Source organism: Chrysemys picta, chromosome 8 (genome assembly GCF_011386835.1).
Source record: "Chrysemys picta bellii isolate R12L10 chromosome 8, ASM1138683v2, whole genome shotgun sequence".
In the NCBI taxonomy this organism is placed as follows: Eukaryota; Metazoa; Chordata; order Testudines; family Emydidae; genus Chrysemys; species Chrysemys picta.
The window spans coordinates 106689331-106715592 of NC_088798.1; the positions used below are offsets into that span (position 1 = coordinate 106689331).

Genomic DNA, 26262 nt, shown 5'->3' on the forward strand with positions numbered 1-26262 from the left:
CCGGCTTTGCTGTGCTCAGAGCCCCTGCTGGCCTAGGGAGTGACAGGCCAAGGTGGCCTCCGTGTGTGGAAAGCAGGCAGCACCTCCTCTGCGACTTCATGTCAAGAGACACTCTTGGTGCCACGCGGTCGCCGCACCAGGCCCAAAGGGTCTATTGAGGAGTCTCCGCACCCAATGGGGTGGTGCCACGTGGTTACAGGCAATCCCCTGCGTGTCCTTGGCGGAAGTCCAGGGTATCCGTGAGCCTGTGAGAGGCCCATTCGCATAGTGTCCGTGTTCGGCCGGGGCGGGTGGAGAGTGCTCGTTAGGCTCTGGGGGGGCCCTTCGTGGACAGCTCTTGACGTCTGTAGCTTTGTGTCTCGTAACAGGGCAGCTCTATGGGCTGGAAAAGTTTTGGGCCTACTTAAAATATTCCAAAGCCAAAAATCTGGACATCGATCGCAAGCTGCAAGAATACCTCAGCAAGTTCAGGCGCCTCGAGGACTTCCGAGTGGACGTGAGTAGGCGCTGCAGCGGATCTCACACACACTCGCTTTCACTCACTCTCACTCCCCATCCGTGACCACGTCCCCCAGAGCAGGGGCAGTGGGTGGAAATTCAGTCAGCATCAGGGCCAGGTTTAGCTCAGCAGTGACCCCTAGTGTCGTGTTCAGGCCATTGCAGCTGGGTGGGGGAATACAAGACATTCCCCTTGGTTTCTGTGTCGAAGGGCCCCCTGAATACAGGGCTGTTTCTTGGCTACTCGGTCTCCATGGGAATAATATTCAACTTTGTTTTGCTTCCCCGGCTCTGAACAGCTGTGAAGTGCTTCCCTGCTGGAGAGAAGCATGGGCCTTGCTTTGATCCCATGTGCTCTTTTGTAGCCGGGCTGCGTGGGGGAGGCCGGGGGACGCTCCCCCACACGCCGTGACTGGGTTACGGTGAGGTGGCATTTTCACCCTAGATCTCTGACAATGAGTCAGTGACTTTAGGAGCAGCTGAGCTTGAGCGCAGTCTGATACAGCGACAGTCGAGGAGCCAGCAGCACAGGCGTGTGAAGCGTCCCGGGCAGGAGATAGGAGAGAGAATTTCAGAATTTGAAATAAAGGGGGGGCTGGGCAGGAGGCTGCCGCACGGATAGTGTGTGGGTGTTAGAGGTGGGGCAGGACAGAACAGCCAGCCTTAGATAAGGGAAGAGAGGGGCCTGCCTGGTATGGCGGAGCCAGGAAAGCTAACCCTGCCCCGCTGGCAGGTTACTCAGCGCTCGGGGGTTAGCACAGGCCTCTCCGATAGGAGATCAGTTACCCTTCTGTACCTGCCCAGTGCTCCTGAGGGTTCCACCTCCGAGAAACAAGGGACCACTAGGTTTGCATATTGGGAGCCAGGTTAAGCCCGTTTGTACAAACATTTACTCTATTAACCCCCCTGTCCCCAGGGAGACAGGTAAGTATTTTTCCTCCCCATTGTGTCCGCGATTAAAACACCGCACCAAGTTAGCTGGCTTGCTTGGTGGAGCCAGGTTTGGTAGTCCGAGCTGGTTCCCTGGCCTGCACTGGACCGCTGAACTGTACTCTGCTGAGAGAGGCTGGGCAGAGAGGGGGAACCTTCGCCGGAGGCCCCTATGGCTTCCCTGCATGCGCTTAGGGGATGAATCTGGGCGGTGGTGGGTTGGAACCGTCAGCGAATGTAGGGCAGGCCGCATCCCAGTGGGACTCCGTGTGGGGAAGCGCGAATGATTTGCTCGCTGTCATGACTCAGCAGGAAGCAAAAGCAGCTCGAGCTGCTGCCTCCTGGGGAGAGGAATCAGGATTATAACAAGAAGGGGAGAGCGAAAACTTCCCCCGGCCAAGGATCCGCCTGGGCCTGAAGCCAGTTTGCCCCACAAGTATTCTTCCCTCTGGCTCCCTAATGCAGCCGGAGTGCAGCCCTCCCCCTGAGCACCTGCGTGAGTGGATGGGGAGGCTGGGCTAAGGTTAGCCTCCCCACCCCCCTTGTTCCCTGGGATCCAGGGAGGGCTCTTGCAACCGTCGATGGGGCTTCCCAGGTGACGACAGGTGCAGAACACGGGTGCGAGGGGGCGGTGGAGGCAAGACCGTGGGCATGGGGGTGACTTGCTTTGAGATGGCTGCTCTGATGCCAGGGACGTTTCTCTTTCAGCCACCCATGGGAGAGGAAGGTGGTCACAAGCGATTCCCGTCCATGTCAGGAGGAGATGGAAGGAAGCGCTACCCCTCCCAGTCTTCCAGCAAACCGGTCAGCCAGTCCCCATCCAGCCAAGCCCATGCCTCGTCCAGCCAGCCTGCGAGAGAGGATGCCAAAAACCTGAGCCACCATGCCCTTGCCACAGCGGCTGTGGCATCTCAAACACTGGGGAAGTAGAGAAGCTGGAGCTTCTGCTTCCTATGGGGGAAGGGGTGGGTTGGTGGGGAGTTGGACTGGGGGAGGGGAGAAGTGCGGTGGGGAGGGACAGAGGGGGAGTCGGAACGTGGGTGTCCAAGAATAGGCTGCTGGGGGAAACTTCAACGCACACGACCTCTCTTGTGGCGGGAAAACAAGACGATCGCAATCCAAAAAGGATCCTTTGCTTGCTGTCTGTCACTGACTGGAGCTGGACCCCCTCCGCCCCCACTTTCATGTCTTAGCTTCTTTCTGGGTGGGTTGGGAAGGGGGAGATATTTTTTTTATTATATATATATATCAAGTTTTAAATTATTGATAGAAGTTCGTCTGGATTTACCAAAATCACTCTGCGCTACGCAGCCCCTCTCCCCTCCTCTCCCACCCCCCCTCCCTCCGGACACGCACCCCTTCAGATCAGCTATGCAGCCTGCTCGGAAAGCTACGAGGTTCCGTGTCGAGTCGGCCTGTGGCACCCCGACGTCCCTGACCCGGCTGACTTCACCCATTCCGAATACAAGGATGCGTTTTAAAAACACAAACCCAACCGATACAAAAAGACTTGATTGTATTTGCCCCTCCTCCTGCCAGCTCCATTTCCCTCCACCCAACTCACCCTTCCATCATGGACAATTGGAAGTCAACCAAAGGACCTTGACCAGGCATCGCAATGGGCTCATTCAACCTTTCTGTGCGAGGACAGCGAGGATGGGATCTGCAGGCTCGTGCAGGAACGCTGACCGCACTAGAAGGAGCTTTCTCTTCCTCTCCCTTTGAAAACCACAAAAAAAAACAAAAGCACCCTCTACACAGACTGCTCTCCCTTGGCTTTCTTCCTTGAAAATAATTGTTTAAAAAAAAAAAAAGAAAAAAAATGTTGCCTTATTGTGGAGTGGGAGTTCTGTGACCCGCCTGACTTCCTCATGTGGCCTCGGGGCGTGGCGTCTGCGTGGGACGAGAGCCCTCGGCCAAGCAGTGGGAGCCCCTCCGTAACCTCCTCCCTTTGGGAGACTCCTGCAGGGAACGGCTGGCGATCTCCCGGGCGACCCGGTTGCATTGACACAGACACCGGAACTGCTTTCTGCAGCCGAGAGGGACGTTGTACAGACTACGCCGGACGATCCCCCCCCTTTCCTTGGAGGTGGGCTGTAGGGCCCACTCCGGAGAGGAAGCGGTGCTGACGCAGCTTAATCTAAGACTTAATAGCCGAAGTAGTTGAAGCCGATGTAATGTATATACTGTTGTAGTGTCCTTCCTGCTACAGCAACTGTCCGTGCTATTTGCCTCACTCAGACTTACAGGTGCACTGTCATTTTCTCTCCTCTTCCACCAGTCCAACAAGCAGGGGCAGCGCTGGTGGGGTTATCGGTCTGCTGGGAGGGTAGGAGCCTAGCAGGGAAGGGGACAGCCCCAGTGGCTGGATTTCTCACTGCTAAGGGGGGGCGTGGAGCCGAGAGAAACGTGAATGTCCCGGAGCACGTTAATGCTACGGCCCAGCAGCTGAGGAAAGCGGATACCAAGAAACCCATCTTGGACCAGTGCTGATCCAGGGGGCTGGCTGGGTGGGGATGGTCTCAATTCAGACAGCTGCCTGCGAAATGTGGTCACAGTGCGGGTTTCCCTGTTACAGATGGGTGCATTCAGTCCTCCTCTTTCCCCCCGTTAGGGTGCATGGCAGGCACCACACTGCAATGGTTGCGGAGCCCTGGGTTTTGCTCGCCCGACCACAGCACCACTTGGCGGTGCAGCATGGGACGGCTTCGGGGAGCATGTGCGTTCGGACTCTCCAAAACACAAGCGCGCCTGGTGGGATTTGGCCGGGGTGGGGAGCAGACGGGGCTGAGATGGCACGGAAGGAAGTTGTAGCTCGCAAGGTGACCTGTGTCCTGGCAACGAGGCAGTGCGGAATTCAGGCTGGAAGGTGGAGGTGAATTTCCTGGGAGGGGAAGGGGTACTTCCCTTGCTGGTAATACATTCTGCCTCCATGTGCTCACGCATGTGCTTTGCTGGGTTCTGGGCTGTATCTCCTGTGTGTTGGCCTAAGGCCTTGCTCGATGGGTATCGAAAAGAATGTCTGCAGATGCTGCTACCTTGGCCTGCTGCTGTCTGGGCAGCGTAGGACCCCCCCTCCCCTCTTCCCCTCCCCCCCCCCCCCCACCGCTCACTGCTGCCCCATCAGCTTTTAGTGCAATGGCATGTCACCTCTGAGCATCCCACTGATTTAGGGCTGCCTCACGTACTAGGCACCGCTCCTGGCAAGGGGGGTGTCTCTAGGGCTTGCATGCTGCTTAGTAGCTGGGAACCCTGCCCTGTACCGACAGGAAGCCCAGCAGTGCTGCGGGGTTGGAGCGCAGCAGTTCAGAGCAAAGCTGGGTGGGTCCGCCAGAGTTCGTCGCCGTTGGGTATCGGCATTGCCAGAGGTGGGTAGCGAGAGGTCCATGTGCTGCTAATGTGCCCTGTCCAGTGAAAGCAACCCGCTTCTCAGAGTTACACTGCATAAAACAGGCTGCTGGGGGGGAGGGGGCAGAGATGCTGGTTGTTTCAGAGCAGCGTTGGGTGACCCTACAGCCGAGCTGCTGTCAGTAGCTTAGAGCCCAGCCAAGGGAACCGAGTGGCTGGTACTCGGTGTTCCCTCAGATCAAGATCCTGGTATATTGCGCAGCTAAAGGCCGCTAATGATTTAAACACACAGGCCTCCCCCGAGTCCTTGCCTTATTCTGCTGTGTTTGGGATTGCACGGAGTGCCCGGTTGGCCATGAGAGTCCCAACACGCAGGTGCAGCGCGATCGCGTGTCAGCCCTGATTTTCAGCCTTGACTTTGAATTTCCCTAGTTTTGTGAGCTGGAGCCAGACCCTCCCTCTGGCAGGCGTGTTGGGATTTAGATGGGGGTGGTAGGGAAGAGCTGGGAGGATATTGAGCAGTGACTGCGGAGACACAGCTGTCTGTTACTGGGGGGCATGGTCTCTTTGTTACCCATTGAACTCAAACCAGAAATTAGGAAAAGTGGTCTCGCCTTGAGGAGTGGTTGCTTGTGAAATCAACAGGCTAAAGGAGCCATTGGATGGCAGAAGTGCCCAGGAACGTTCCAGAGAACTTCAGAGATCCAAACTGATTTTCTGTTCAGTCTTTTTGTTTGTGCGACACCCTCTCCAATTTCAGCCCAGAGCAGTTTGTTTCCCATTTTAGTCAGTGGTTTGTCATTTGTCGTCCGTGTGACCGGGGCCTGTCTAGAAAGTCTTCTCTGCAGGAGAAGCTTGCCCAGAAGAGAGATCCCAGCAGTTGTGCCACAGCCCAGGATTGACATGCCGTTGAATTGTAGCAGATTACAATAGGGTCAAGTGGGAGCTGTGTTGGCACGTTGCTGTGTGAGGCAGGCCCAGATACCTGGGGGAGGGAGAGGAGACGTGGAAATGAACCCGAGAGAGGCATTGCATCCTGCGTATGGTCCTGCAACAAGGTCCTGTTTCACCCTCTGCTCTAGAGGGAGAGGAGACTTGCTGTTTGGTGCCTGCAGTGTACGATGTAGGCCACGTTCCAAAGAGGGGAGGACAATCTAGCGTTGGGTGGCACCAGGAGTACAAGTCTCCAGCACCATTGCTCAGACGAGGGCTGACCCCATAGGGTTCTAGCCTGTCTTCACAGGCACAGAGCCCCACAGCCTGCTTAGTGGGTACCAGGGCTGAGGGGTGACTGAATGCTAGGATTGACCTCAGAGAGGTCTGCCATGCCTCATGGTGCACATGGGACGAGTCTCTGGACGCACCTTCCCAAAACTAAGTGAGACCCACCTCTGCTACGTAGAATATATAGCAAGAGGATTGTATGTGGCCGAACACACCTCCACGGCGGGGAAGTGGCTGTTGAAATACCTTTCCCTTCTAGAGAAGAGCAGATGGTCTGACATTTGCATTGGCCTGATTTCCTCCCCCCTCCCCCCACCACCACCACCACTTTCCCGGGAGGAACTTGATCTCCGTTCTAGTCAGGGATGGTCCATCTTGGCCATCCCACCTCCTTTAAAAAAAGAAAAAAAAAAGTTCTCCCACGTGCTCATCGGTTCTGTAGCTTGCGGTTGTCATGTCTGCTGTGGGGGGAGTCTGAGGCAGCTGTTAATGCAAAGCCAAGTCTGCCCTACGACCCCCAAGTGGGGGTGCAGTTGGCCTTGCCATTTCAGGTGGAAGTGTCTGTTAAATCCTGTGCATCCCCTGCACGTTGGATGTCCATCTTGCAGGCAGGTAGCTGTGGCAGGATCCAAAACACTGTGGTTCAGGGTTTGCACAGAGGTGGGGTTGTTTGGGGTTTTTTAAAGGAAAACTTGTCTAGGTGCTGCTGCTTTGTCTGCTCCTCGTGGCTCGTTTCCCCCTCCCGGTGGTTATCTGTAATTGTTGGATTCTGTCCAGGTTCTGTATTCACTCACTCTGCTTCTGATTGGTTGACTGTACTGTAACAAATGACATATTAACCTCAATACTCTGCCATACTTCTGTGCACGTACAATACAACAATGCAGAGGGGAGCCTTTTAGCTGGTAATGCCTTTCTGATCTCTCTTGTTTTATCAAGCAAAAACACACACACAAATCTGTCAATGTAGCAAATTGTTTGCAATGCTCTGTATCCTGTGTGTGTTTCTTCTCCGAGACTTTGGGTCGTCCGCTCGCTTTCTTTTGGAATCAACGTTAGGCTCTTACTAAGGAGAGGGTTGCTACACTTGATGTTAAATGCCTCACTGACTTTTTAGTTTTAATTTCCAAGTCCTATAATAATTGAGGAGAGTGTTTGTTTGTTTTTTTGGAAAACAGTTTCATCTCTGATGTGGATTGGGTGGAGTGACTTTAAAAAAAAAAATTCTAGGGTTAACGTTTCAAAGAATCGTTTACATCTTCACTTTCTGAAGACACTTGAACATAGGACCGACGTATCTGTGACGAGCACACCCTGTTGTTGGAAGCTCTCTGAGCGGGAAAGGGCATGGGCTTAAACCTATCCATTTTGGTTTTTATAGACACTTTCATGTCAAAAATCAGATGTATTTCAACTAACACCCCAATCCCTCCTCTTTATTCCTCAGTGGTACATTCCCGCTTCTCATCACCTCCAGAATATCAGTCGTGTACAATAGGTTGGCTTGTACCAATGATATCCCTGGGAGAGGGGGGCTTGGTATCGTTTCATCCATTGGAGTCTTCCTGGCATAGTGTGTGCCTGTGGGAAAGGATGGCCGAACTCTCCTCCCTTTCCAGCCCCAGCCTCAGTTGGTCCCTGTGGCATGTACTTTCACCCAGCCCATGGAATTCCGACTCGGAAATTGACACCGAGCTTTAACTGGAAGTGGTTGGAGCAGGGAGGGTTTTCCAGTGTCCGGTCTCACTCTGAACTGCTCAAAGCTGTGTGGATAACCTGCTTTTCAATAAAGAGCCAGTGTTTTTGTCTAGATGCCCAATTACTCAGCCAGAACAAAAGGGGATATTAGTTTGATCTGGCTGCCCTTCCCAACCAGGCTCTGTCTGTCCCAACCTCATCCCCTCTACTCCCAAAAACAAAAGAGGAAAAAGTTTTGCAACCTTCTTCAGCTACGTTTTATTGTAGAGACAAATTTAAAATGACTTATCAGACCACTCATCACGGGGGAGGAAAATCTTGTTAATACGACCCACTCTGTGATCCATCTTCTGTTGATAGTACATAATGACTCGTGTGCTAGGATCATCATCCCATTTAAAAGGAAAAGAAAAACCACAACAACAAAAAATGTAAAATACTTGAACGAGAGCTTGTATTATAACATTAATATTATTCAGAGTATCTGCTTTCTAGGCTGATGTGATTCATTATTCTAGTAATGCTTTAGTCCTTTGTAATTTGTGGTAATTATGCTTTTTCCTTTTTAATACAAAAAAATGTATAAAAATAAAAACCTCAAAAGACAGTGTGGTATGGACTCTCCTGTCCCTGCAACCTTCCTTACTCTCTTCTCGGTCGTGCTCTGGGGTCTAAGGGTCTGAGCGACAGATGAGACACGTCTCCTGTGGAATGAATACTCGTGAAGGTGAGAGACTGATGGCACCTGATCAGTACACTGCCGCTAGGCACTATACAAGCTCTCAGCAGAAGAGCTCTTGTAGGACTACTTAGTCTCAATCCAGTGCACTCTTCCCTTGCTCGTTCCAGCCCCGGGCCCCCATACCGCTCTGCTAACACATCTCAGTCCTGACTTTCAGCACTCGCAGCTCTCGGTGCACCATGTGATACTTTCAGTTGTGTCTAATTGGGTAGTGGTTTTCTGACTGGGAGACCATTTTCTTTAAGGGTTTTGCAGCACTCCCTACTAAACAGCTCAGGAGAACAGTGGTGGTGGTGAGCTCTTCCATCGCGTATAACTTTATGCAATCCTAGGGGTTTCCCTCTGTCTGCTTTGCTGTGTTGGAAGTGAGGTGAGTCTCAGTGGGATGGAGCGGTCCGCCCATACTGGCTGTGCTAATGAGACTTCCGCTCCAGAGTCTCCCTCCTGGAAAGTTCCCTTAGTGACTTGCATTTTGGTTTCACCTGCCATATTAATTGTTAAAACAATAAAACCTACTCAGTGCTCCCAGTAATGTAGCACGGTACCGTGGGGGGGATAGCTTCTGTCTGACCCTCACTGGTGATCAGTGATGGTTTAAAGCTTGAAGCCCTTATGCCATAGGTATGGGGAACTGTACTGTGGGAAGTTGAGCTCTCAGGGCTGATGGTGCTGGCAAAGTGGTTACGAAGGGCCACGTGGCCTCAACAAGCATGTTTCCATGGGGTGTTCAGGTTGCTTATCCCAGGCCCAGAGTGCTGGGATGAGATTGGGCCAGGCTGAATGTCTGGAGTGCAGTGTTCTTGAATTCCTCTGCAACTCCCCATGCAGTGCAGGTGAGATGTCCTGGGCCCCAAAGCCTCCAGCAGGAAATGGAGATCTAAACAGCAGCCAATTCTGTGGGCTGGAAGGGAACCTGCGTGGGGCAGTCTGTGGGCAGCTTGATCCAGGGGACTAAAAACCCTACGCTCACTTGAGGAGACCCCACAGCTGTAGGGCTGCTGCTAGGAGCTCAGCTTTGCGCTCTGGGCTGGTGGGGGCCAAAGGGAAGCGAGTGCAAATCTCCCCGGCAACGGGTTACAGTTCCACTTTGTCTTTGATACTTAGGATGAACAATAACCTGCTTCTCATTAGAAAATTATTTGGCATAATCATCGTTCCAAGCTCTCGTGAGTCCCCATGTTGTGAGCGTGCCGCAAGCCGCGGGGAAGGCGGGTCACTTGGCTTTCTTGGGCGAGTCGGGAATAGTCTCCGTGAGAGGGGTGAGGCTCATCAGGATGACATGCCTCTCGTAGGCCTTGGTTTGCTTGAAGAGTGTGTCCGTTCCGTGCAGGCGGTCCAGCACCCCCAGGACTCCGTAGCACTGATTGAACCTGGCAACCAAGCAGAAAGGGACCACGCAGGGTACTGGGGGTTACAGGTGAGAAACAAGGTAGGCCATGCAGATCTCTTCCCTTTCACCCCCTCCCATATCCTGTGTCCCTATCAGAGCCCTGTCAATCCTGCTTTACTTTTTGTCTCTCCCAGCCTTTGCTTTGCAGCCTGCGCGGGACTGGATGGGGGTTTAGCCCAGAACCTGCCCGTCTTGCTACATAATCATCTAGGAGAGGTGTTGAGCCAGGGGGTGTTCTCCATCCCCAGGCACCGCGGGCTGCCTTTGCAGCCATCACCAGCCAGGGAGCGGGAGAGTGCGACTCTACGCCGGAGAGCCACAACTCCAAGGCACATGAGCGCCTGAGGTCGCAAGAAGACCAGACGGGCTGTACACACCCCTATGGCCAAGGAGGTTATGAGCTGGCCCTACAGCATTGCTCAGCCCCATAGGTTCTGATGTCCCCGGTGATCTGTGCTCCTGGCATACAGCATGATCAGTGCCGTGGAGAGGTGGGGGGTGATACGCACTCGCTGATACATCAAGTATCACCCCGTCCTTTGGCCGGAACTGAACTGCCGTCCCCGTTTCTGCAGGAAAGGGGAAGCGAAGCTAGCCGGGGAGTATGGTCAGGGAACAGAGCACAGCCCTGGGAACCAGGACCTCCCTCAGAACTCTACCTGCAGGCCTGACACGGCTTTGCTGCGCTACCTTTGCAAAAAGGTGCTAGTATTTCACCTCCGTTGGGGGGGTTTAACGATCACGTGTGCGCACAGCACTTTGACTAGGCGAAGCCTGGTTCCTGCTGTATCAGGCTTTTCAGCTGTGGGACTGTCTGGTTTTTTCCATTGCTGTCTTTGGCCAGAGAAGGAATTAAGTAGCCAGAAAGATGCTCCACAAAGCATTGTCCTTGATGCCCTGGCCCAGGGGTCGGCAACCTTTCAGAAGTGGTGTGCCGAGTCTTCATTTATTCACTCTCATTTAAGGTTGCGCGTGCCAGTCATACATTTTAATGTTTTTAGAAGCTCTCTCTATAAGTCTATAATATAAAACTAAACTAGTGTTGTGTGTAAAGTAAATAAGGTTTTTAAAATGTTTAAGAAGCTTCATTTAAAAGGAAATTGAAATGCAGAGCCCCCCGGACCGGTGGCCAGGACCTGGGCAGTGTGAGTGCCGTGGAAAATCAGCGCGCGTGCCGCCTTCGGTGCCATAGGCTGCCTACCCCTGCCCTAGATCACTGCTAGGAAAGCCCAGGCTATGCCTGCTTCTCTGGAACCTACACATTATTTTCTCTGTCTAATCCACCCAAGAAACCTGAGCTCAGATTCAGCCTTTGGTTTTCTGCTTTGTAGCCGGTTTTCCAGCTCAGCTGACCGCGAAACGGAAAGGAAAAGGTCAGTCATTTGTCTGAGGGTTGCAGGGTGCGTCAGTGGCTGAGCTGAAGTAAGGAAGCAGGAACTGCCTGAGGCCTGGTCCTCTGCTCTGACCTCTCTGTGCTTCCTGTTCACTGAGGGTGAGGATGCTGGACCCATTCAAGCTGCCTTCAGGTGAGCTAGACTCAGGTGGGGCAGATTAACTAGTAGTCATGTGAGACTGGTCCTCACAAATGGGCTACGTCCCGTCTCCGCCACTGATGGGGTGACCCAGCCTACAGAGCATGAGGGGAGGGGCAACTGTACGGATAGTGTCCAATGACCTTACTTGAGGTGGTGGAAGTCGTGGAATTCCGGCGAGGGGAGGAAAGGCAGGTGGTAGCCGCAGTGCGAGATGGATGTAGCCAGAATAGCAAGGCAGAGCCACACCATGATGGAGGCAACATGGGATCCCAGGATTATCGGACCCACCAGCAAAGGCAACATGTTGGAAAACTGGAATTCAGACACAAGCCCTGTCTCATTAGCATGCACACCCAAACCTTCTGTTCAAAAGGCCGCAACTGGCGTCTCCTCTTGTTGCTTGTATTACGAGAGCCCCTAGAACCCGGTGCTGCTGATGCTGAACGTGGCACTTGGTTGAAGTGGAATAGCGGGAGTCAAGCATCTCGTGGAGGTGTGATATCAAGTTAGCTAGTGCTGCCGTGGGAGACTCATCGCAGAGTCACTGGGAGTGTTCTGCCAATGCACCTAAGAGACTGAGATAAAGGAGGTGACCGAGGCCAACTCCCACTGTAACTCAAGTTGCTTTAACATCTCAACTCCCTCTCTCAGGTTTCACTGCTTACCGCCTGGCACGTGTGTCTGGCTGGGACAGTTCATGATGAAGCAGCCCAGCATTGGTCACCTGGACCTTTCCTAGGCTATGCAGCAAGATCTTCCACCAGATCTGCCACCTCAAGGAGGCCCCATTCCATCATGCTCAAACCTGCTGGAGGCCCCGGCTCCCAAAAGGTTTGTCTGACAGTAGATTGACCCTGTCTTACCTGGCTCTACCCTACGAGTTTGCAGTCCCAGTGCAAAGGGCCACCAGACACTTCTACAGTAGCTTTTTGGAGACGCCACAAACTCCAGCTTCATCTCCCACCAGGAAGGGTCTGAAGTGTAGCTACTCTCTTCCCTATCCACAAATCCTCACCCAGTGGAAATGCAAAGCCCACAGCCATGGGTTGGGTTTACTTGATAGGCTGCTGGGCAGTGACCCCCAAGAGTGCCCGCTTACCACATGCTCGACCGGATGAGCATAGAGGGAGACCACACCAACGGGGGCTGTCCATTCATGGTGCTTCTTGTGTATGCGCTTGTACAGAAGTGGGTGATGAACAAGCCTGCATGGAGAGAACCAGAATGAAGTCTTCAGGTCCAGTCAACCCTGAGACCAATGTCAGTCTGGGTGCATCCTCAATACTTTTCTAACGTATAGATTTCTAGAGCAGCCAAGTGGCCTAGTGAATTAAAGACTGGGGCTAGCCGTCAGGACTCATGAGTCAAGGCAGAACCAGAAATAGAACCCAGGGGTCCTTGGGCAATTCACCTGGCCTGTGTGTATTCCCACAATTGCTTTATTTGCTGTTAAACTGCCTCTCTCTCTCTTTCTTTATGAGGTGGGTTGTTTCTTTTTTTTTCTACTTTACTCTGCATCTGTTTTGGGGGTTTTATTGTGTAGTGGTAGCGCTCTGGAGGTCTGGAGAGTCGGTAGCTGGGCCCCATTGTGCCAGGCGCTGTACATGTGTATAGGAGGTCATGGTCCTTGACCAGGGAGTTCACAATCTTTTTGGTCTACATATACACAATACACTCTCTGTAGATTTTCTTTGCCTGGTGTCTAGCTCCTCCTATAAGCAATAGTTACAGCCTCCTCCCCCAGCTCGGGTGAAGTGCTTTAGATTATAGCTTGCATATAAAATCAACTTGTCTTTTCCCTCCCTTAGCCTGTGGGCCAGTCCATGTCCATCCTCTCACTTTCATCATCTCTGGTTAAACGTGGCCCCTGGTAGCCTTATACCACCAAGAGCTCCCAAAGGAAAGGCGGGTGCCACTGACTGGCCGAGGTCTTTGGTTGAGGGCACAATCGTCATTCCGGACAGAGCGGTTCACATTTCTTAGGGAGCGTAAAGGAGGAAGAAACAGCTGCAGGACAGACGAGTTCTCTTGCCCAGCTCACCGGTGCGAATAGTAGAAGAGAATTTCCTCCACCAGGATAAAGATGGACAGCTCCAGGAGGAACCAGTGAAAGGTGGGTAGTTCCTTGCTGCAGGGCTGTCCCCGCCACTTCATGAAGGGGAGCATGAGCATCATCATTGGGAGAGAGATGAAAAGCTGATTAAGCAGCACTGTGTGAACAGCCTGCCGCAGCTTCGCTGGGTCCACCTGCAAGAGAGGAGACTCCGCTAAGGCTAACCATGGAGCCATGCACCTCTGGGGAGAGGGAACTTATTTTTGGACCAAGTTTCACATTTAGGCAAATAAACAAGAAGCTGATCTGCCTACAGTTCAGCGCCCTCATTCTTCGTGTCGCTGGCCGCCTAGTGCCTGGCTCTGCTGGGGGCAAAGCACAGCACTGGAGGTGGGGGGGCGAGAGGTAGGATTGACGGAAACACACTTTCGGTACCAAGCAGCGGATCAGCCTTTGCTGTCTGAGCAGGACACTTCCCCCTGGCAGCCTGAGCAGCTCCAAGGCTGGAGTTCAAAGCGAGCGCATCTCCTGGGTGTGTGGCTCAGCATGGCCACGCTGATGTAAGGCTTTGTCTTCACTGCAAAAAAGGTGGGTGTGTTAGCGAGTCGGCAATCTCTCTGTAAAGACACCTGTCGGCAGTGGCAGATACGGACTCTTGTCAGCCCCCGGGTGCGCTGCTCCACCTTGCTTCAAGGAGGAGCAATAAAAAAGCCCAGTGCCCTTGTGGGTCCCCAATTGAATTGCCTCCCTCCAGCTTTCCCCGTGACTTCCTGCTCTGCTTGCTGCCCTGGGACAAACAGCTGAAGGGCTCTGGCTGAAATTTTCCTTTCTATAATCTTAATCTTTAATAAAGACCTGAGTGTCCAATTTGATGTCATTTGCCAGGGCCAGGAGTCCGAGTCGGGTGCTACAGGAATACGTCTCCACTCGCCTGCACGTTCTTTAACCTGCAGCCCCGTGGCTCTAGGAAAGGGGTAGAACCCTTCCCTGCCTCTGGTGGGGGTTTCTCTGATGACTTAGTCCCCGTGCCCTGTTGATCACTGTGGCCAGGGCGTGTGCACAGTGCGGTTATGCAGCCGTGGGACTGTGAATTGCTTTAACGTGCTGCCTAACTCCACTCCAGCAATTGAAATGCCGTTGAAAGAACTCTTTAGCCCACACAGTTATGACGAAACCTTCCAAATGTGCTATGAATAGCAGCCAGCTGCTGTCTGCCGGGACCTGGCAGTGAGCCGAGGTATGAAACATGTCCCAGTTACCAAACTGGGGTGTTAACACTGAAGTCTGACAGCATAAGCTTATTAACTGCTGTTTGGTTTAGCAATCAACTCACGCTGATGTATGTGTTTGCCTTTTTTGCATGTAGTGAAGAATACTGGGGCATTGGTGCAACTGATTGCTGTCAAAGGTCGGGGGGAAGGAGGAGTGAGTTAGCCATGGTCTAGGCTTAAAATTTATACCACAACTGTGTAGGTTAAGGGGGGGGCAGGACAAAACCCCTAGTGTAGACTTAGCTTCTGGTGCCTTAGCTCATGGTTTTGGGCAAGATAGTGCAGGCTGTGTCTACTCTGGAGGTGGGGTAGGCCAACAGAGCTATGCTGCCGTGGGCTCTGTAGTGTAGACGTAGGTTTAGGCCGTCTACACTCTATGGAGACTATACCAACGTAGCAACACCAGCATAACTCCGTCGTGTAGCTGTAGGCTATGCTGATGGCAAGGGGGTGTTTCTAATGGGGTAGGAACACAGCCTTGCCAAGCGACTTTGTCCATATGGACGGAAGCATTCTTCTCTTACCCCAGCTATGTTGACAGTGGGGAGTAGGTCACCCTAGTGACGTCTGCCAGGGGGTGGGTTTTTCACACCCCTGACTGCAGCTATGTTGACTTAACTTCACATCCCTGAGTACTGTAGCTATGTGGCCCCAACCCCACTGTCCATGCAGCTAGGTTGAGGGAAGAGTGTTTCTGTCTACCTAGGTACTGCTCCTCAGGGAGGTGGGTTACCTATATCAACAGGAAAACCCCTCCCATCGCTGGAGGAAGCATATCTGTTACAGCTCATGCTTCCAAATGCCTCTTGGAGCACATGCAGGCGTGTGGCTATAGCCTGGGGTTCAAGCACTTGCAGGGGAGTTGGGAGACCCAGGATCCACTCCCGCTGTTCCAATGACTTCTGTTGTTTAGCCAGAGTGCAACAGCAGGCACCTATGTCCAAGGCAGGGGTGGGGCTTAGCCCCACATCTCTCTTGCTAGCATCTCCCATGGGCTAGCTTAGGCAGGCCCCCTTCCCCCATCCCCAGCTAGCCTTTGTGGATTGCAGTCTAAGGTGCCTCTCTTCCCCAGGAGGTTAGGTGCCTAACTCAGGCTTGGGGCATCCTAGTGATTTTTCTCCGCATGTAGCTAGTGCTTGGGGGCATTGAGGTCTAAAGGATTTGCCCAAGGGTGTCTGAACTGGGAACTGACCGCAGATGGCCTGTGTCCCAAGCCTTGCCCTAACCACAGAACAATCTGTTCCCTCTACATTTTCGTGCCCTGTAGACTTCTTGCCTTGATTTTACTTTGCCAGCCCCCAGAATGGAAGAGCGGGAGGTTGCGGGGGGAAGGAGACTGACAGCTCCCCCTCCCCTCTTATTCTAAGAAAATGCAGGCGGTATTTGTCCAGCTCGGCAGGCACGGTGAGAAATACTTACAGGGTCATTTTTGCCCAACTGAATTCGGTAACGGGTGATGAAAGTTGGCTTTCCGGTCACATCTGCCACCATCAGGAGTCCGTTGAAGCACCAGTAAACAAGGCTCGGAACTAAGGCTGTGCCTGTGGTAGAGGGGGAGAGAGGTGGGCAGAGACTGCTGAAGCCAGGGGAGCCTTTGTCCATCAGAAATGATTGATATTGCACTGGTGCCTGGGCCAGGGCCTGGACAGAAATGAGTCTCCGAGCATAAGGGTTTCAGAGCAAAGACACCGCTCCTGAATGGGATGAAAGGGCAGGAGTGGAGTGGGGATGAGATTACAATAATATAGACATGCTCTCAGGCACCTTGCCCCCTGCCACCAAGTCATTATCACCAGGCTGTGTTCTGTAGACATTACCCCCAGGAGGAAACCTGGCTGCAATACAGGGACCACCCCTGCTAGAATATGACTAAGGTGTGTAGCCTTATCCTCTGTACTTTTGGCAAGAATGACTCTGCTAAGACGTGGGGTGTAATTTCACTTTAGCCCAACGAGGGCGGTGGGAACCTTGCATAGGCCCTGGATGGTTTGGTGGTTACAAATACTGGCAGTGGAAAGGGTGGTCCCAAAATGTTGGCTGGACCCTGACCATGGGAGAGGCATGGCAGGGATTTGGAGGCAATGCACACTTCTGGTACATGGAGCGCTGGGAGAGCTGGAATCCGGCTTTCCCGCAGCTGAGCTTTGGCATTCAAAACAACTCACCTAGAAAGAAAATTGCCCATTCGTTTCCTCCAAGCAGGTGGAGCACTTTCTCCCATTGGGCCTGCCAGAAATCGCCCGAAGCCCCCCAGAACTTCTGCAAGTGCCTGGGGAAAAGGGCCCAAGAATTACACCCAGGGTTTAGCTTTTCATTGCAAAAATCATGTCCATCTTATCTCCCCACCCACTGAGATGTTGCTTCTCAAACTATCGGTCTTACCAGGTGAGAGAGTTCCTGAAGGCAGCAAATAGCAGCAGGCTAGTACCCACTATGAAGCCAGTTGTCTTCATGGAGTCCCAGAGCTTCCCCTCCTGAGAGCAGGAAACAAGCGATTACACCTAGGTCATGGAGTAGCCTGTGTTTTAAATCACAGGCTATCAAGGGACAATCTAGTCCTAGGATCCCTTGTTTTCTGTTGCCAGCACTCTACAGAACAGAGTGGAGCTAAGTTGTTCTCCACCCTGTCAACAGATGCTAGGAGTGTGGGGATGAGGCTCTGAATATATGTTACCGTGTGTATCGGTGTGGTAAAAGAAATACACGTTTAAACTGGATCCAGATAGCAATCGGTCTGTGATTTCCTCCCTTCTCTTGTGTAACAGGTCATTATGATGAACAGATAAGAGCTCAAAACAGCAACGCGTTCATTAGGCTTGCATAATTAAATAACATTCGTTGCCCTACTTGTCTCGTCTCTTAGCAATGCCACAGGACAGGCACCAACAAGAGAAGTTTAATCCCTTACACCACCCATTGATCCTTTTGTAAGGCAACAGCCCCGAGTCCCCCTTCCTCAGCAGCCTTCAGTGCTATGCCCTGGGCTGTCTCTCCAATGCTCCTGCTCCAGGATGCTTAGGAAATGATTATCTGGAACTGGAAAGGATTTAGGTCATTTGCCCTGAAGACGCGCTAGTGAAGTGGTGTTGGCCCTTTTCGATCCAAGGGGCTAGTCGAAGTGGGAGGCCTTGTAGGTGGTTGCGGCTGGGAGTAGAATTTGATGATTGCACCTGGTATTTTCTTTGACACAATCTTGTTTCTTCTCCAGGAATCTACAGCGTCCTGCTGCTGCGAACGGAGGAGGAACCAAGAACAACAGGAGCAGTTTCTTTGCCTCCAGGCCTAATCTTCTCTACACCCCTGAGCCTTTCTCTAGGCTTCGCGCAGGGCTACACTATGCTTGGCTTTCTTGCAGTCTGCCTTGCTCTGAGTCTCTGGTGCTTCTCTGCACCCTATTTTTTCCCCCACCCACCGGAACCCTCCATTCGCAGGGTGCTAATTTCTGGGCAGACTCCATTATGCCTTGGTTTAGGTGTGGCCCTTAACTCTCCTTATGCTGTATCTTAAAATGAAGGGAGCAGTCACACCCATCAATTTCAGTGAGGTTTTAACTAACCCCTACCAAGGTTTAACTCGTCTGATAACGGTCTCAAACTATACCAATCAGCCTGCTCTGGGGGGCTTGGGAGAAGACCCTTTAAAGAAGTCCTGCTGTGAGTTTTCCAAATTTCAGAAGCCTAAGATCTTGTATCAGCAATCAATGCACTTGGCTCTCAACACTAACGCTCCATTGTCCTTAACTGTAGCAAAGTAGAGGTTGGAGGAATAGGCACTGTTGGATCTGGATCAGGTTTACTTGAGGTTATGGGTTTGAGGCAACGGGGTCAGATTTTGATCTCTCAGCATGTTTGTTTAGTAACTCCATTGATTCCAGTGACGCATCACCCTGCATACATGTGTGTGAGGGCAGTTGGTGCGGGCTACAGTCTGCAGCATCACCCCATCCTAGTTCACACACTACACCTGCTTTACAAGATGGTTACGATACTCAGTGCACATTTAGAGCATCAGCTACCATATAACATTTCAGTTGAGACATCAGTTTTGAGTCTTTACCTGCTTCTGCCGTGAGCCCCCAGTGGAATATGCAGCCTCTCCCTTCATCTACAATAATAAATGATGCGAGTGAGTGAATGGGGAGCTGTAAAGAAAAGGGAAGGGGAGGAAAAGAGGGTAGGAAAGCAGCCCTAAAGGAAGTTTTCACATGTTATGATACAACTCTCGCCCGGGGGCCTGACTGGTCTGAAATGTGCTGTGTTCAGGGGCTGGCCCAGGCCTTCGGGACAAAAAAATCTGGTACAGCAGAGTAAATCACTGGGGTGAAGGATTACAATTATAGATCACCCTGTGCCCTTAAATTATAGCCCCTAGGGGCCTGTGCACCGAACACTGGGAACATGATAAGGGAGCTTTTCACCTTTAGGTCACTGCTTCAGATCCAGCCCAGGGGGAATGACTGAAAATCGTTACCATCGGCTGGCTCTTCAAATACCAGCAGGGCAGGTGTCAGCATCATAACCAGACTGGCCCCTGGCTCTAACCAGCCCAATGCTGACAGGCTCAGCAGAGAGGCCAAGGATTGAATAAAGAAAGAAAGTCTGAACTACCTTGTGCTCCTAGAGGTCAGGTTCTGGCGTGAGGAACCTTGTACTTCTGGTGCATGTGCAGTGTCTACTGCAGGGCTAACCTAGGGAGTTTTCATTTCCTGGATGGCCAACCTTTCCCAGCAACAAATTTGCTTACACAAAATATTCCTTACAATTGATCTCACCTCAGCTTCACTGAGTCTTCATCAATGTTCAAATAAAAGACAATTTAACACTCAATACATAGAAGCCACGAGCCAGTTTCTGCCCTTGGTTAAACCCTGTCCACCCTCCCCCCCCCCTGGATATTAATGGGATTGCATGGCTGGAACAAAGGGCAGAATTTGACTCCTGGTCCTTTCAGAACTAAGCAATGTAGCCAAGAAAAAGGCCTTATTTTTTACTAGGTCTTCTAGTGGACCTTCCATTCTTTACTGTGGCAGAACCAACTGCAGTCAAGTTCATGGGAGTTTTGCTGGACCTGCAAGATTAGGGTCTGAGTGCACAGTAAACCCTCTAAACGGCATTCTCCAGAATACCAACACGAGCCACTAACAAAGAACGAAGCGGCATAGCTTTGTTTGTTTACGAGGCAAGAACGGCCAGTGCCTCAGTAGAAGATGCAACACAACGGTTAGTCTGTGTTCAGGGCCCAGCCAAAGTCACTGGTTTAGTACAGAGGGTTCTGTAGAGCCCCTCAGCTCAGTGCCTTCGTTCCTAGAGCTGGCCATCCAAGTCCCATTAGCATAAGCAAGAGCAATTACCTCCCCCCCCTCCACCCTGGAGAGATCCGCAGGGAGAGCTCTTAAGAGGGGAGATCAGCTGGAATGGTCTGTGACACGCTGACTCCTTTACTCCTTTCCGATAGGAGCAAACAGGCTAGATTACATAGAGCACAGAATACTGACAAAATAAATAATTCACAAGGTGGTGGTGCATTACCTTTGTGATGCTAATATTCCCTCTGGTGGGAGCTGCTTTTGTAGAGTTTCCGGGTAAAGGACCACACTGCCAACAAGCACAAAAATCAACCCGTTAGCTTGGTGACAACATGTCAGCTTTGAAATTGTAAATCTTTAATGCCTTTTTTTTTTTTTTGCCTCCTTAAAGCTTGTTAGTATTTCAGCTCAGGGTTTATAGTCCAAAATCAGACACTTCTCTGTCTGGGGTGTTATTTACCGACAGGTTAAAAAGGGAAGGGCTGATTCTCACAGCTGCTGCGTGCCCACAGCTCCCAGTGGCTTCAGTGGGAGCTACAGGTGCCCAGCAGCACTGAAATCCAGCCCTAAATGACTTGGCCAGTGACTGTGGTGGGGGTGGGACCAGAATCCAGCAATTCTAATCTTAGCTGGAGCACAAGGGCAGGTGCTGGCTGTGCGCAACATTAACAAATGTGGGGAACCAGCCGTTTTAAAACTCAGAATTGCAAACGGATTGAGCTAGCTCTGACGTGCTGACCCATAAGAGCTATTGAAAGACGCGTCATAAGAGGAAGCTGTTTAGATTTTAAACTAGTGTCTTCATCCCGTTTGCTAGCCTCTTCCTCCTGAACTCAAACTCCCCACTCCCTCCTGAGCCATGAGATTCTTTCCAATCTGCAAAATCTTCCACACGCTGTTTGTTTCCAACCTGGCAGCCTAGTTTGCTAGCTAGGGCTCTTCTGAAAAAAGAAAATGACTTTTGAGTCTAATGGTTCTGATAAACACACTAAATGGTTGGTATCTCAGACTACCAAACAGAAGGAGCCTGCTGTCTTGAGAATAACAAGTGTAAATATCTTTGTTGCAGGATCAAATTATCTTATTTTGCAAAAGGCCCTTTGCTCTCTGTAATGTACTTATCAAGCCACATTGTGCTGTTATGCTTCATCCAAATATAACCCCATTATCTCTGCGATGTTATCTAGCTGCACAGCTGCACGCACTGGCCTTAGTGAAACAGATTGTACAATAAATAGCTTATGCTTAGAAAGGCAATTTCTTTTTGAGATTTCGCTTCATCGCTGGGCCATTTATACAAGAATCATAGAGTATCAGGGTTGGAAGGGACCTCAGGCGGTCATCTAGTCTAACCCCCTGCTCAAAACAGGACCAATCCCCAGATTCCTAAATGGCCCCCTGAAGAATTGAACTCACAACCCTGGGGTTAACAGGCCAATGCTCAAACCACTGAGCTATCCCTCCCCTCTCTGAAGAATATATTAACTGAAACTGTTCTACTAGGACAGTATAGTATTAGCCCAATGGTCTTTTGTGACTGAGTATTGCTCAGATGCTACGGGGATGGGCAATGTTATAAGGTCCTAGGTATATAAACAGGAGAGCCTCACTGCTCTGACCTGATGCACAACAGCCTGCTAGATAGCTGGTGCTTGAGAACGTGTCTTCTAGATTGATCCAGTGACTCAAATCCCCTTGGAACTGGGTCTCCAACAAGTCAGAAGGCTGGAACGATTGCAAGTTGGCTTTGAGTCCTTAGGAGGAGGCAGCAGGATTGCCCAACGCCATCTCATCTCTCGAGCTTTTGGGGAACTGTTAAAATAACCATTGGTATGCCTCATGGCCAGGTCCCTTCCTGCCCTGTAATCAAATTACAGCATTCCTCTTTGACTTAAGGGTACTATGAGATCTAGTGTTACATTTAAAGGCAAAAGCCAAATTTAGCTAGATCCTGTTCTGCTCCCAGCACCGCACTACATAGCATTTTTGCGGAGATGCCCCAGGATGCACCCACTAAGCCAAGACATACGTCACTGAGCTGGGGCTATTCCACTAAACACAGAACTAATGAAGCCACCGGAGCCTGAATTTCCACTGGCGTATAAACCAGGCAGAAGTCCATCAAACAAACATTAGCCCTCTCAGCTGGCTGCAGTCATAGCAGAGTCTGACATGAAATGTGACGCCTGGAACTGATGCTGGTTTATTTTTTTTTAATCCGCCTTTTAAAGTAATTTTTACAAAGCGTTTGAAACGGTTATTAAAACCAAGCCAATCCCAGCCAGGAGCACCACGGCCTCAACCCCTGCAGTAAAATACGGGCACAGCCAGGGCTTAAATTCCGCTTGAGCTATGCGGAGCAGAGCGCCAGTAAATATTTTCAAACATGCAGGGCAGAAGCCCTGGTGTCCCCCCGCATAGGGTTAAAGCCCAAGACCCCCCTCCCTGCAGCAGATGCCCCTAGCCCCACCATCCTGCCGCAGGGCAGAAGCCCTGAGCTCCTGCCCACACAGGCTTTTGGGCATGGAGTGTGGAGGAGGTGTCTCTAGGAAATATACTATGAGAATTTAAGCCATGGGCATAGGCAAGTCTAATGATCACATGTCAAACTTAAAACAGAACAGTCTACAAAACATTCAATTATCTGAATACTTATCCCTGAAAAGTGGGTCTGGATTTCTACAACAGCCATTTATGGACCAACAAGTCCATATTCACAGAATTTACCATGCCAGCCATTGGAAGAGGCCCATGCAGCCAGTTTGTGTATTAAAAGAGATACAGTACTACAGTGTTACAAAATAGGAAGGTGCGATTCTTTGCAGGCACATGGACACACCCAGGAGAATTTCCTGGCCTGGAATTGCAGCAGGTGTTTTGGCAGCAGAATGAAGTGCTTGGCTTTGCCGTCTAGTCTGTGCTTTTTAGGTTCTCATGCTGCAGCCCCTCTGGGGCATCTGAGCACCTCTTGCCCACAGCAGCCCCTAAGTCTCTGCTCACAACCATCTCGCTTCCACTCCTCGTGCACTGGCTGTGGAAGGAAGCAGCCAGAGAGAAAAGGGGGTCCCTCTCAATGGGGCGGGGGGATGAGACGGAACAGCTTCCCCTCCCCTCCCCCCAAAAAGATAGTCCTCCAAGGGTCAGCCAGACTCAGATTTGCAGTTCAAGGGCCCAGGCCTGATCAGCAGCTTCCCTTCATTTTGCAAGGCCTTGCAAAGAGCACCACAGACAGCAAAGGGCAGCTGCGATCAGTCGTCTGAGCTCAGCAAATACTGCAGCATTGGTTAGCCAAATCCAAACCCACTGCTGTGAAACCCACAGTAAACTCAAGCCAAGACTTAAATACACTGAACATTTCCTGAGCTCACCAGAGTGCACAGAGACGGCCCCTCGCCCCTCCAGAGCGGGCTAGCTTTCTTCTCACACCTTACACACAATATTGATCCACTTCATATGCCACTGGCCGGCACCGCCACAGCAAAAAAGCATCTCCTAGCCCCTAAGTCCCATGAAGCTGGATTTGCGACACCAATACAATCAGAGCAAAGAAAAGTGAGGGCACACCAGATAGTCGAGACAGTGGGACCAGTCTGTTGGGTGGAAAGAGAAGCAGAGAGGCAGAGGGCCTAGCAAAACAGGATCATCTCTGTGTCCAACTTACAGCCATCAGATGGCAGGGTAGGTGGGCTGGGGAAACGGAGAAGTCAGTGCTTGGAGGGGCTGAGGGAGCTAGTGTGCATAAGGCATCAGTTATGGTCAACGGGGCACGTGTTCACCAAACATATCCTGCCCCCCGCCCCTTGTTGCATCTGAGCCTCATTCCCTCCCGGGGAACAGCCCCCCCCCCCCCCCCCCCCCCCCCCCCGTGTCATGTCTGCGCAGCAGAAGGAAAAAGCTGGGGACTGGTCTCGCAGAGCTGAGCCACTCCTGCAGCTGGAGGCGGCCATGGCGGAGAAGAAGGACCCCCCCATCCCTCATTTGGACTGTCTATCAGTCAGATGCGCAGGTGCCAGCCCAGGGAAGGGGCAGCTCCCAGGGAGCGCAAGACAGAATGTATCATCCTTATTTAATTTAGCCGAAGCTTTGCGGAGCCCAGGTGGCAGCACACGGAGGGAGGCCTGGGGAGTGCCTTGATGTGGAAAGTCACTCCTGCAAAGTCAAAGCTGTGCATTTAATACTCTAACATGCTAGGCTAAAGAATCAGAATCCTCTCCCAGCCAGTGACACTGATGGCTCAGCCAGTGACACCAGATGTCCCTATCCAGCAGAACTGGCTCTCTTAGCCCAGTAGCCAACTCTCCAGCTGTTGACTCTCCCCAGGACACCCTTCAGGAGTGGCTTCTTGGAATTCCCATCTCCAGATTCAAACCGTCTTGTGCCTTGTCTCCCATCATACCCACCCACATTCACAACCGAACTGCCCCCAAGTGCAGCGTATGTTACTCTTGCCTAGTCACTGGGCATAGACCCGACGCTGAAATCACGCCAGGCAAAAAGAGATGCCCAGCTGGCTCTCGATGTCTGGTCATGCAATGCCAAGTTCTGGTGCGCAGAGAGTAGCCCTCAGCCGCTGATTAATTCAGGCAGACTCAGTCTTCGGGACAGCTGGACTCAGCCCCTTATCTGCGCAGACAGTTGGCTTTTCTTCCCTGTACATCTGTCAAGCCATCTTGAGCAGTGACCTATGCTCAGCCCTGGAGAGCGTCCATGTCTTTCCTGTCATGGACGCTCTCTGGCATGTATTTATGTGGTGGTTTGAGGGCCTCCATCAGCTGGGTGTTGTGATGCATCAGCTTGCCCTTCACACACCCCATGATCTCAGTGAGCTCAGTCAGGGTATCGCTCTGCAGACAAGCTGCAGGATTGTCCATCACACACATCCCTGATTCCATCCAGAAGATCACAAGGAAATACTGGATGTTCTTCACACCCGTGCATCTGGATCACGCTCCCCTGGCACTGAGCCTTGCTGTGCTAGCACTCAAATTGCCGCTTCCTGACGATGTTCTTCTCCTGGGGTTGCCAGCTGGCACCAGCATGATGCTCGTGTTGCTGCACAGCATCACGCAGGTGGGGAAGAGCTGGGCGGCCAGCAAGCCAGGGCAGGCCAGGCGGAGCGACACCAGCTGGCAAACTATAGCATCGCTGACACGTTTTCAAAAACTTATTTTATCAGTTTGATTCCGCCCCCCCGCCGCCCAGCTTACTGTTACCAACCTAGGTTCCAACCTGAGGCTGAACAGCTGCCCTGTTCTAATTACACCGAGCCTGCCATACAGCCCTCTTTGCAGACACCAACTGGAGACCCAGCTGCTGCTAGCAGGTGCAGGAGCTGAATAACTGCGCAGGCCTGTGGCAATGGATTCACTCCATAACACGGCTCCTTTCCCTTAGCCCTCTCTCCTGACCCCTCTGGCACCAACACAGGCCGAGAGTCAGCTGCTGGAACAACAATCTCACCTGCGAAAAGAGACAACTACTATCTGTGACACCACAGGATGCAGCTATAGACTGGGCGCCTTGGGGAACCACATGCCTGAGAAAAACACCAAAAAGGTGCTCAGTGGACACCCTCTCTCTACGGGTAGGTACAGAGCTAGCGTATGTGCTTCTGGTGCTGCTCATTGTGTGCCAGGCACTGCCCAAACAGGAGGGCAGACACGGTCCCCACTCTGAAATCCTGAATTTTTTTTTTTTTAATAAATGCATTCATAGAACTAACAACAGGCTGCAAGTCTCTTAATGGAGTTGCCATCCCTAGAGTTTCCATCAGGTACCTCTAAACCACTGTGCCCCAGAGTGCTGGTTGCTCCCTCTTTGCTCACCTCCTGCAGGCTGCAGCCTAGAAGGGGGCCCTGGGTCGCTGGCCAGAGCCCAATCCAGAACTCAATTCCCTGCTTTCCACTGCTGCTGTCGTTCCCTTTATCACATCCTCAGGCAAAGGAGGAGGGAGGTGTGTCTATAAGTGAGCAGCTGATTGTCTCCTCCCAGGCAGGTCATGTGAAGCCAGCATTTGGCCATTACTGGTGCTGGCAACTGTTACGCCCTTTCACTCAGACAGTTGAAAGAGAAAGAGAGAGACAGTGTGTGTGTGATTGAAAGAGAGAGAGCGAGAGAGCGTGTGTGTGTGTGATTGAGAGGAGCATGTTCTTCAAGGAGTTTATTTTTGCTGTAAAAGTAATTTAGCTACATCATTAAAAATCTTTTCACTTTTGTTTTCATAAGTTAGAATCATAGACTCAGGGTTGGAAGGGATCTCAGGAGGTAT

General features: G+C 51.7%; 2 protein-coding genes across 10 annotated transcripts in view; one reads left to right on the forward strand and one right to left on the reverse strand.

The window, feature by feature from the left end:
* The window catches only part of LARP1 (La ribonucleoprotein 1, translational regulator), a 76083-nt gene extending 67778 nt beyond the window's left edge, over positions 1-8305 (forward strand). For all 8 annotated transcript variants that reach the window (XM_065555128.1, XM_065555130.1, XM_065555129.1 and 5 more), the window contains 2 exons: positions 369-496; positions 2137-8305. In XM_065555128.1, the coding sequence (XP_065411200.1) occupies positions 369-496; positions 2137-2621 (613 nt within the window). In that variant the 3' untranslated portion in view covers positions 2622-8305. The remainder of the gene's footprint in view (positions 1-368; positions 497-2136) is intronic.
* On the reverse strand, positions 7932-25978 carry FAXDC2 (fatty acid hydroxylase domain containing 2). 2 transcript variants are annotated; one of them, XM_008170092.3, is made up of 10 exons: positions 25820-25978; positions 20218-20283; positions 18746-18793; positions 17072-17163; positions 16855-16958; positions 16109-16230; positions 13407-13612; positions 12465-12570; positions 11511-11677; positions 7932-9810 (listed from the first exon to the last, which is right to left on the reverse strand). In XM_008170092.3, exons 3-10 carry the CDS (start codon positions 18791-18793, stop codon positions 9654-9656), a joined length of 1002 nt encoding a protein of 333 aa, XP_008168314.2. In that variant the 5' UTR covers positions 20218-20283; positions 25820-25978; the 3' UTR covers positions 7932-9653. The 2 variants fall into 2 exon arrangements, with proteins under 2 accessions (XP_008168314.2, XP_042706921.2); XM_042850987.2 differs by having other exon boundaries at positions 25772-25928.
* Positions 25979-26262: the final 284 nt, after the last annotated feature.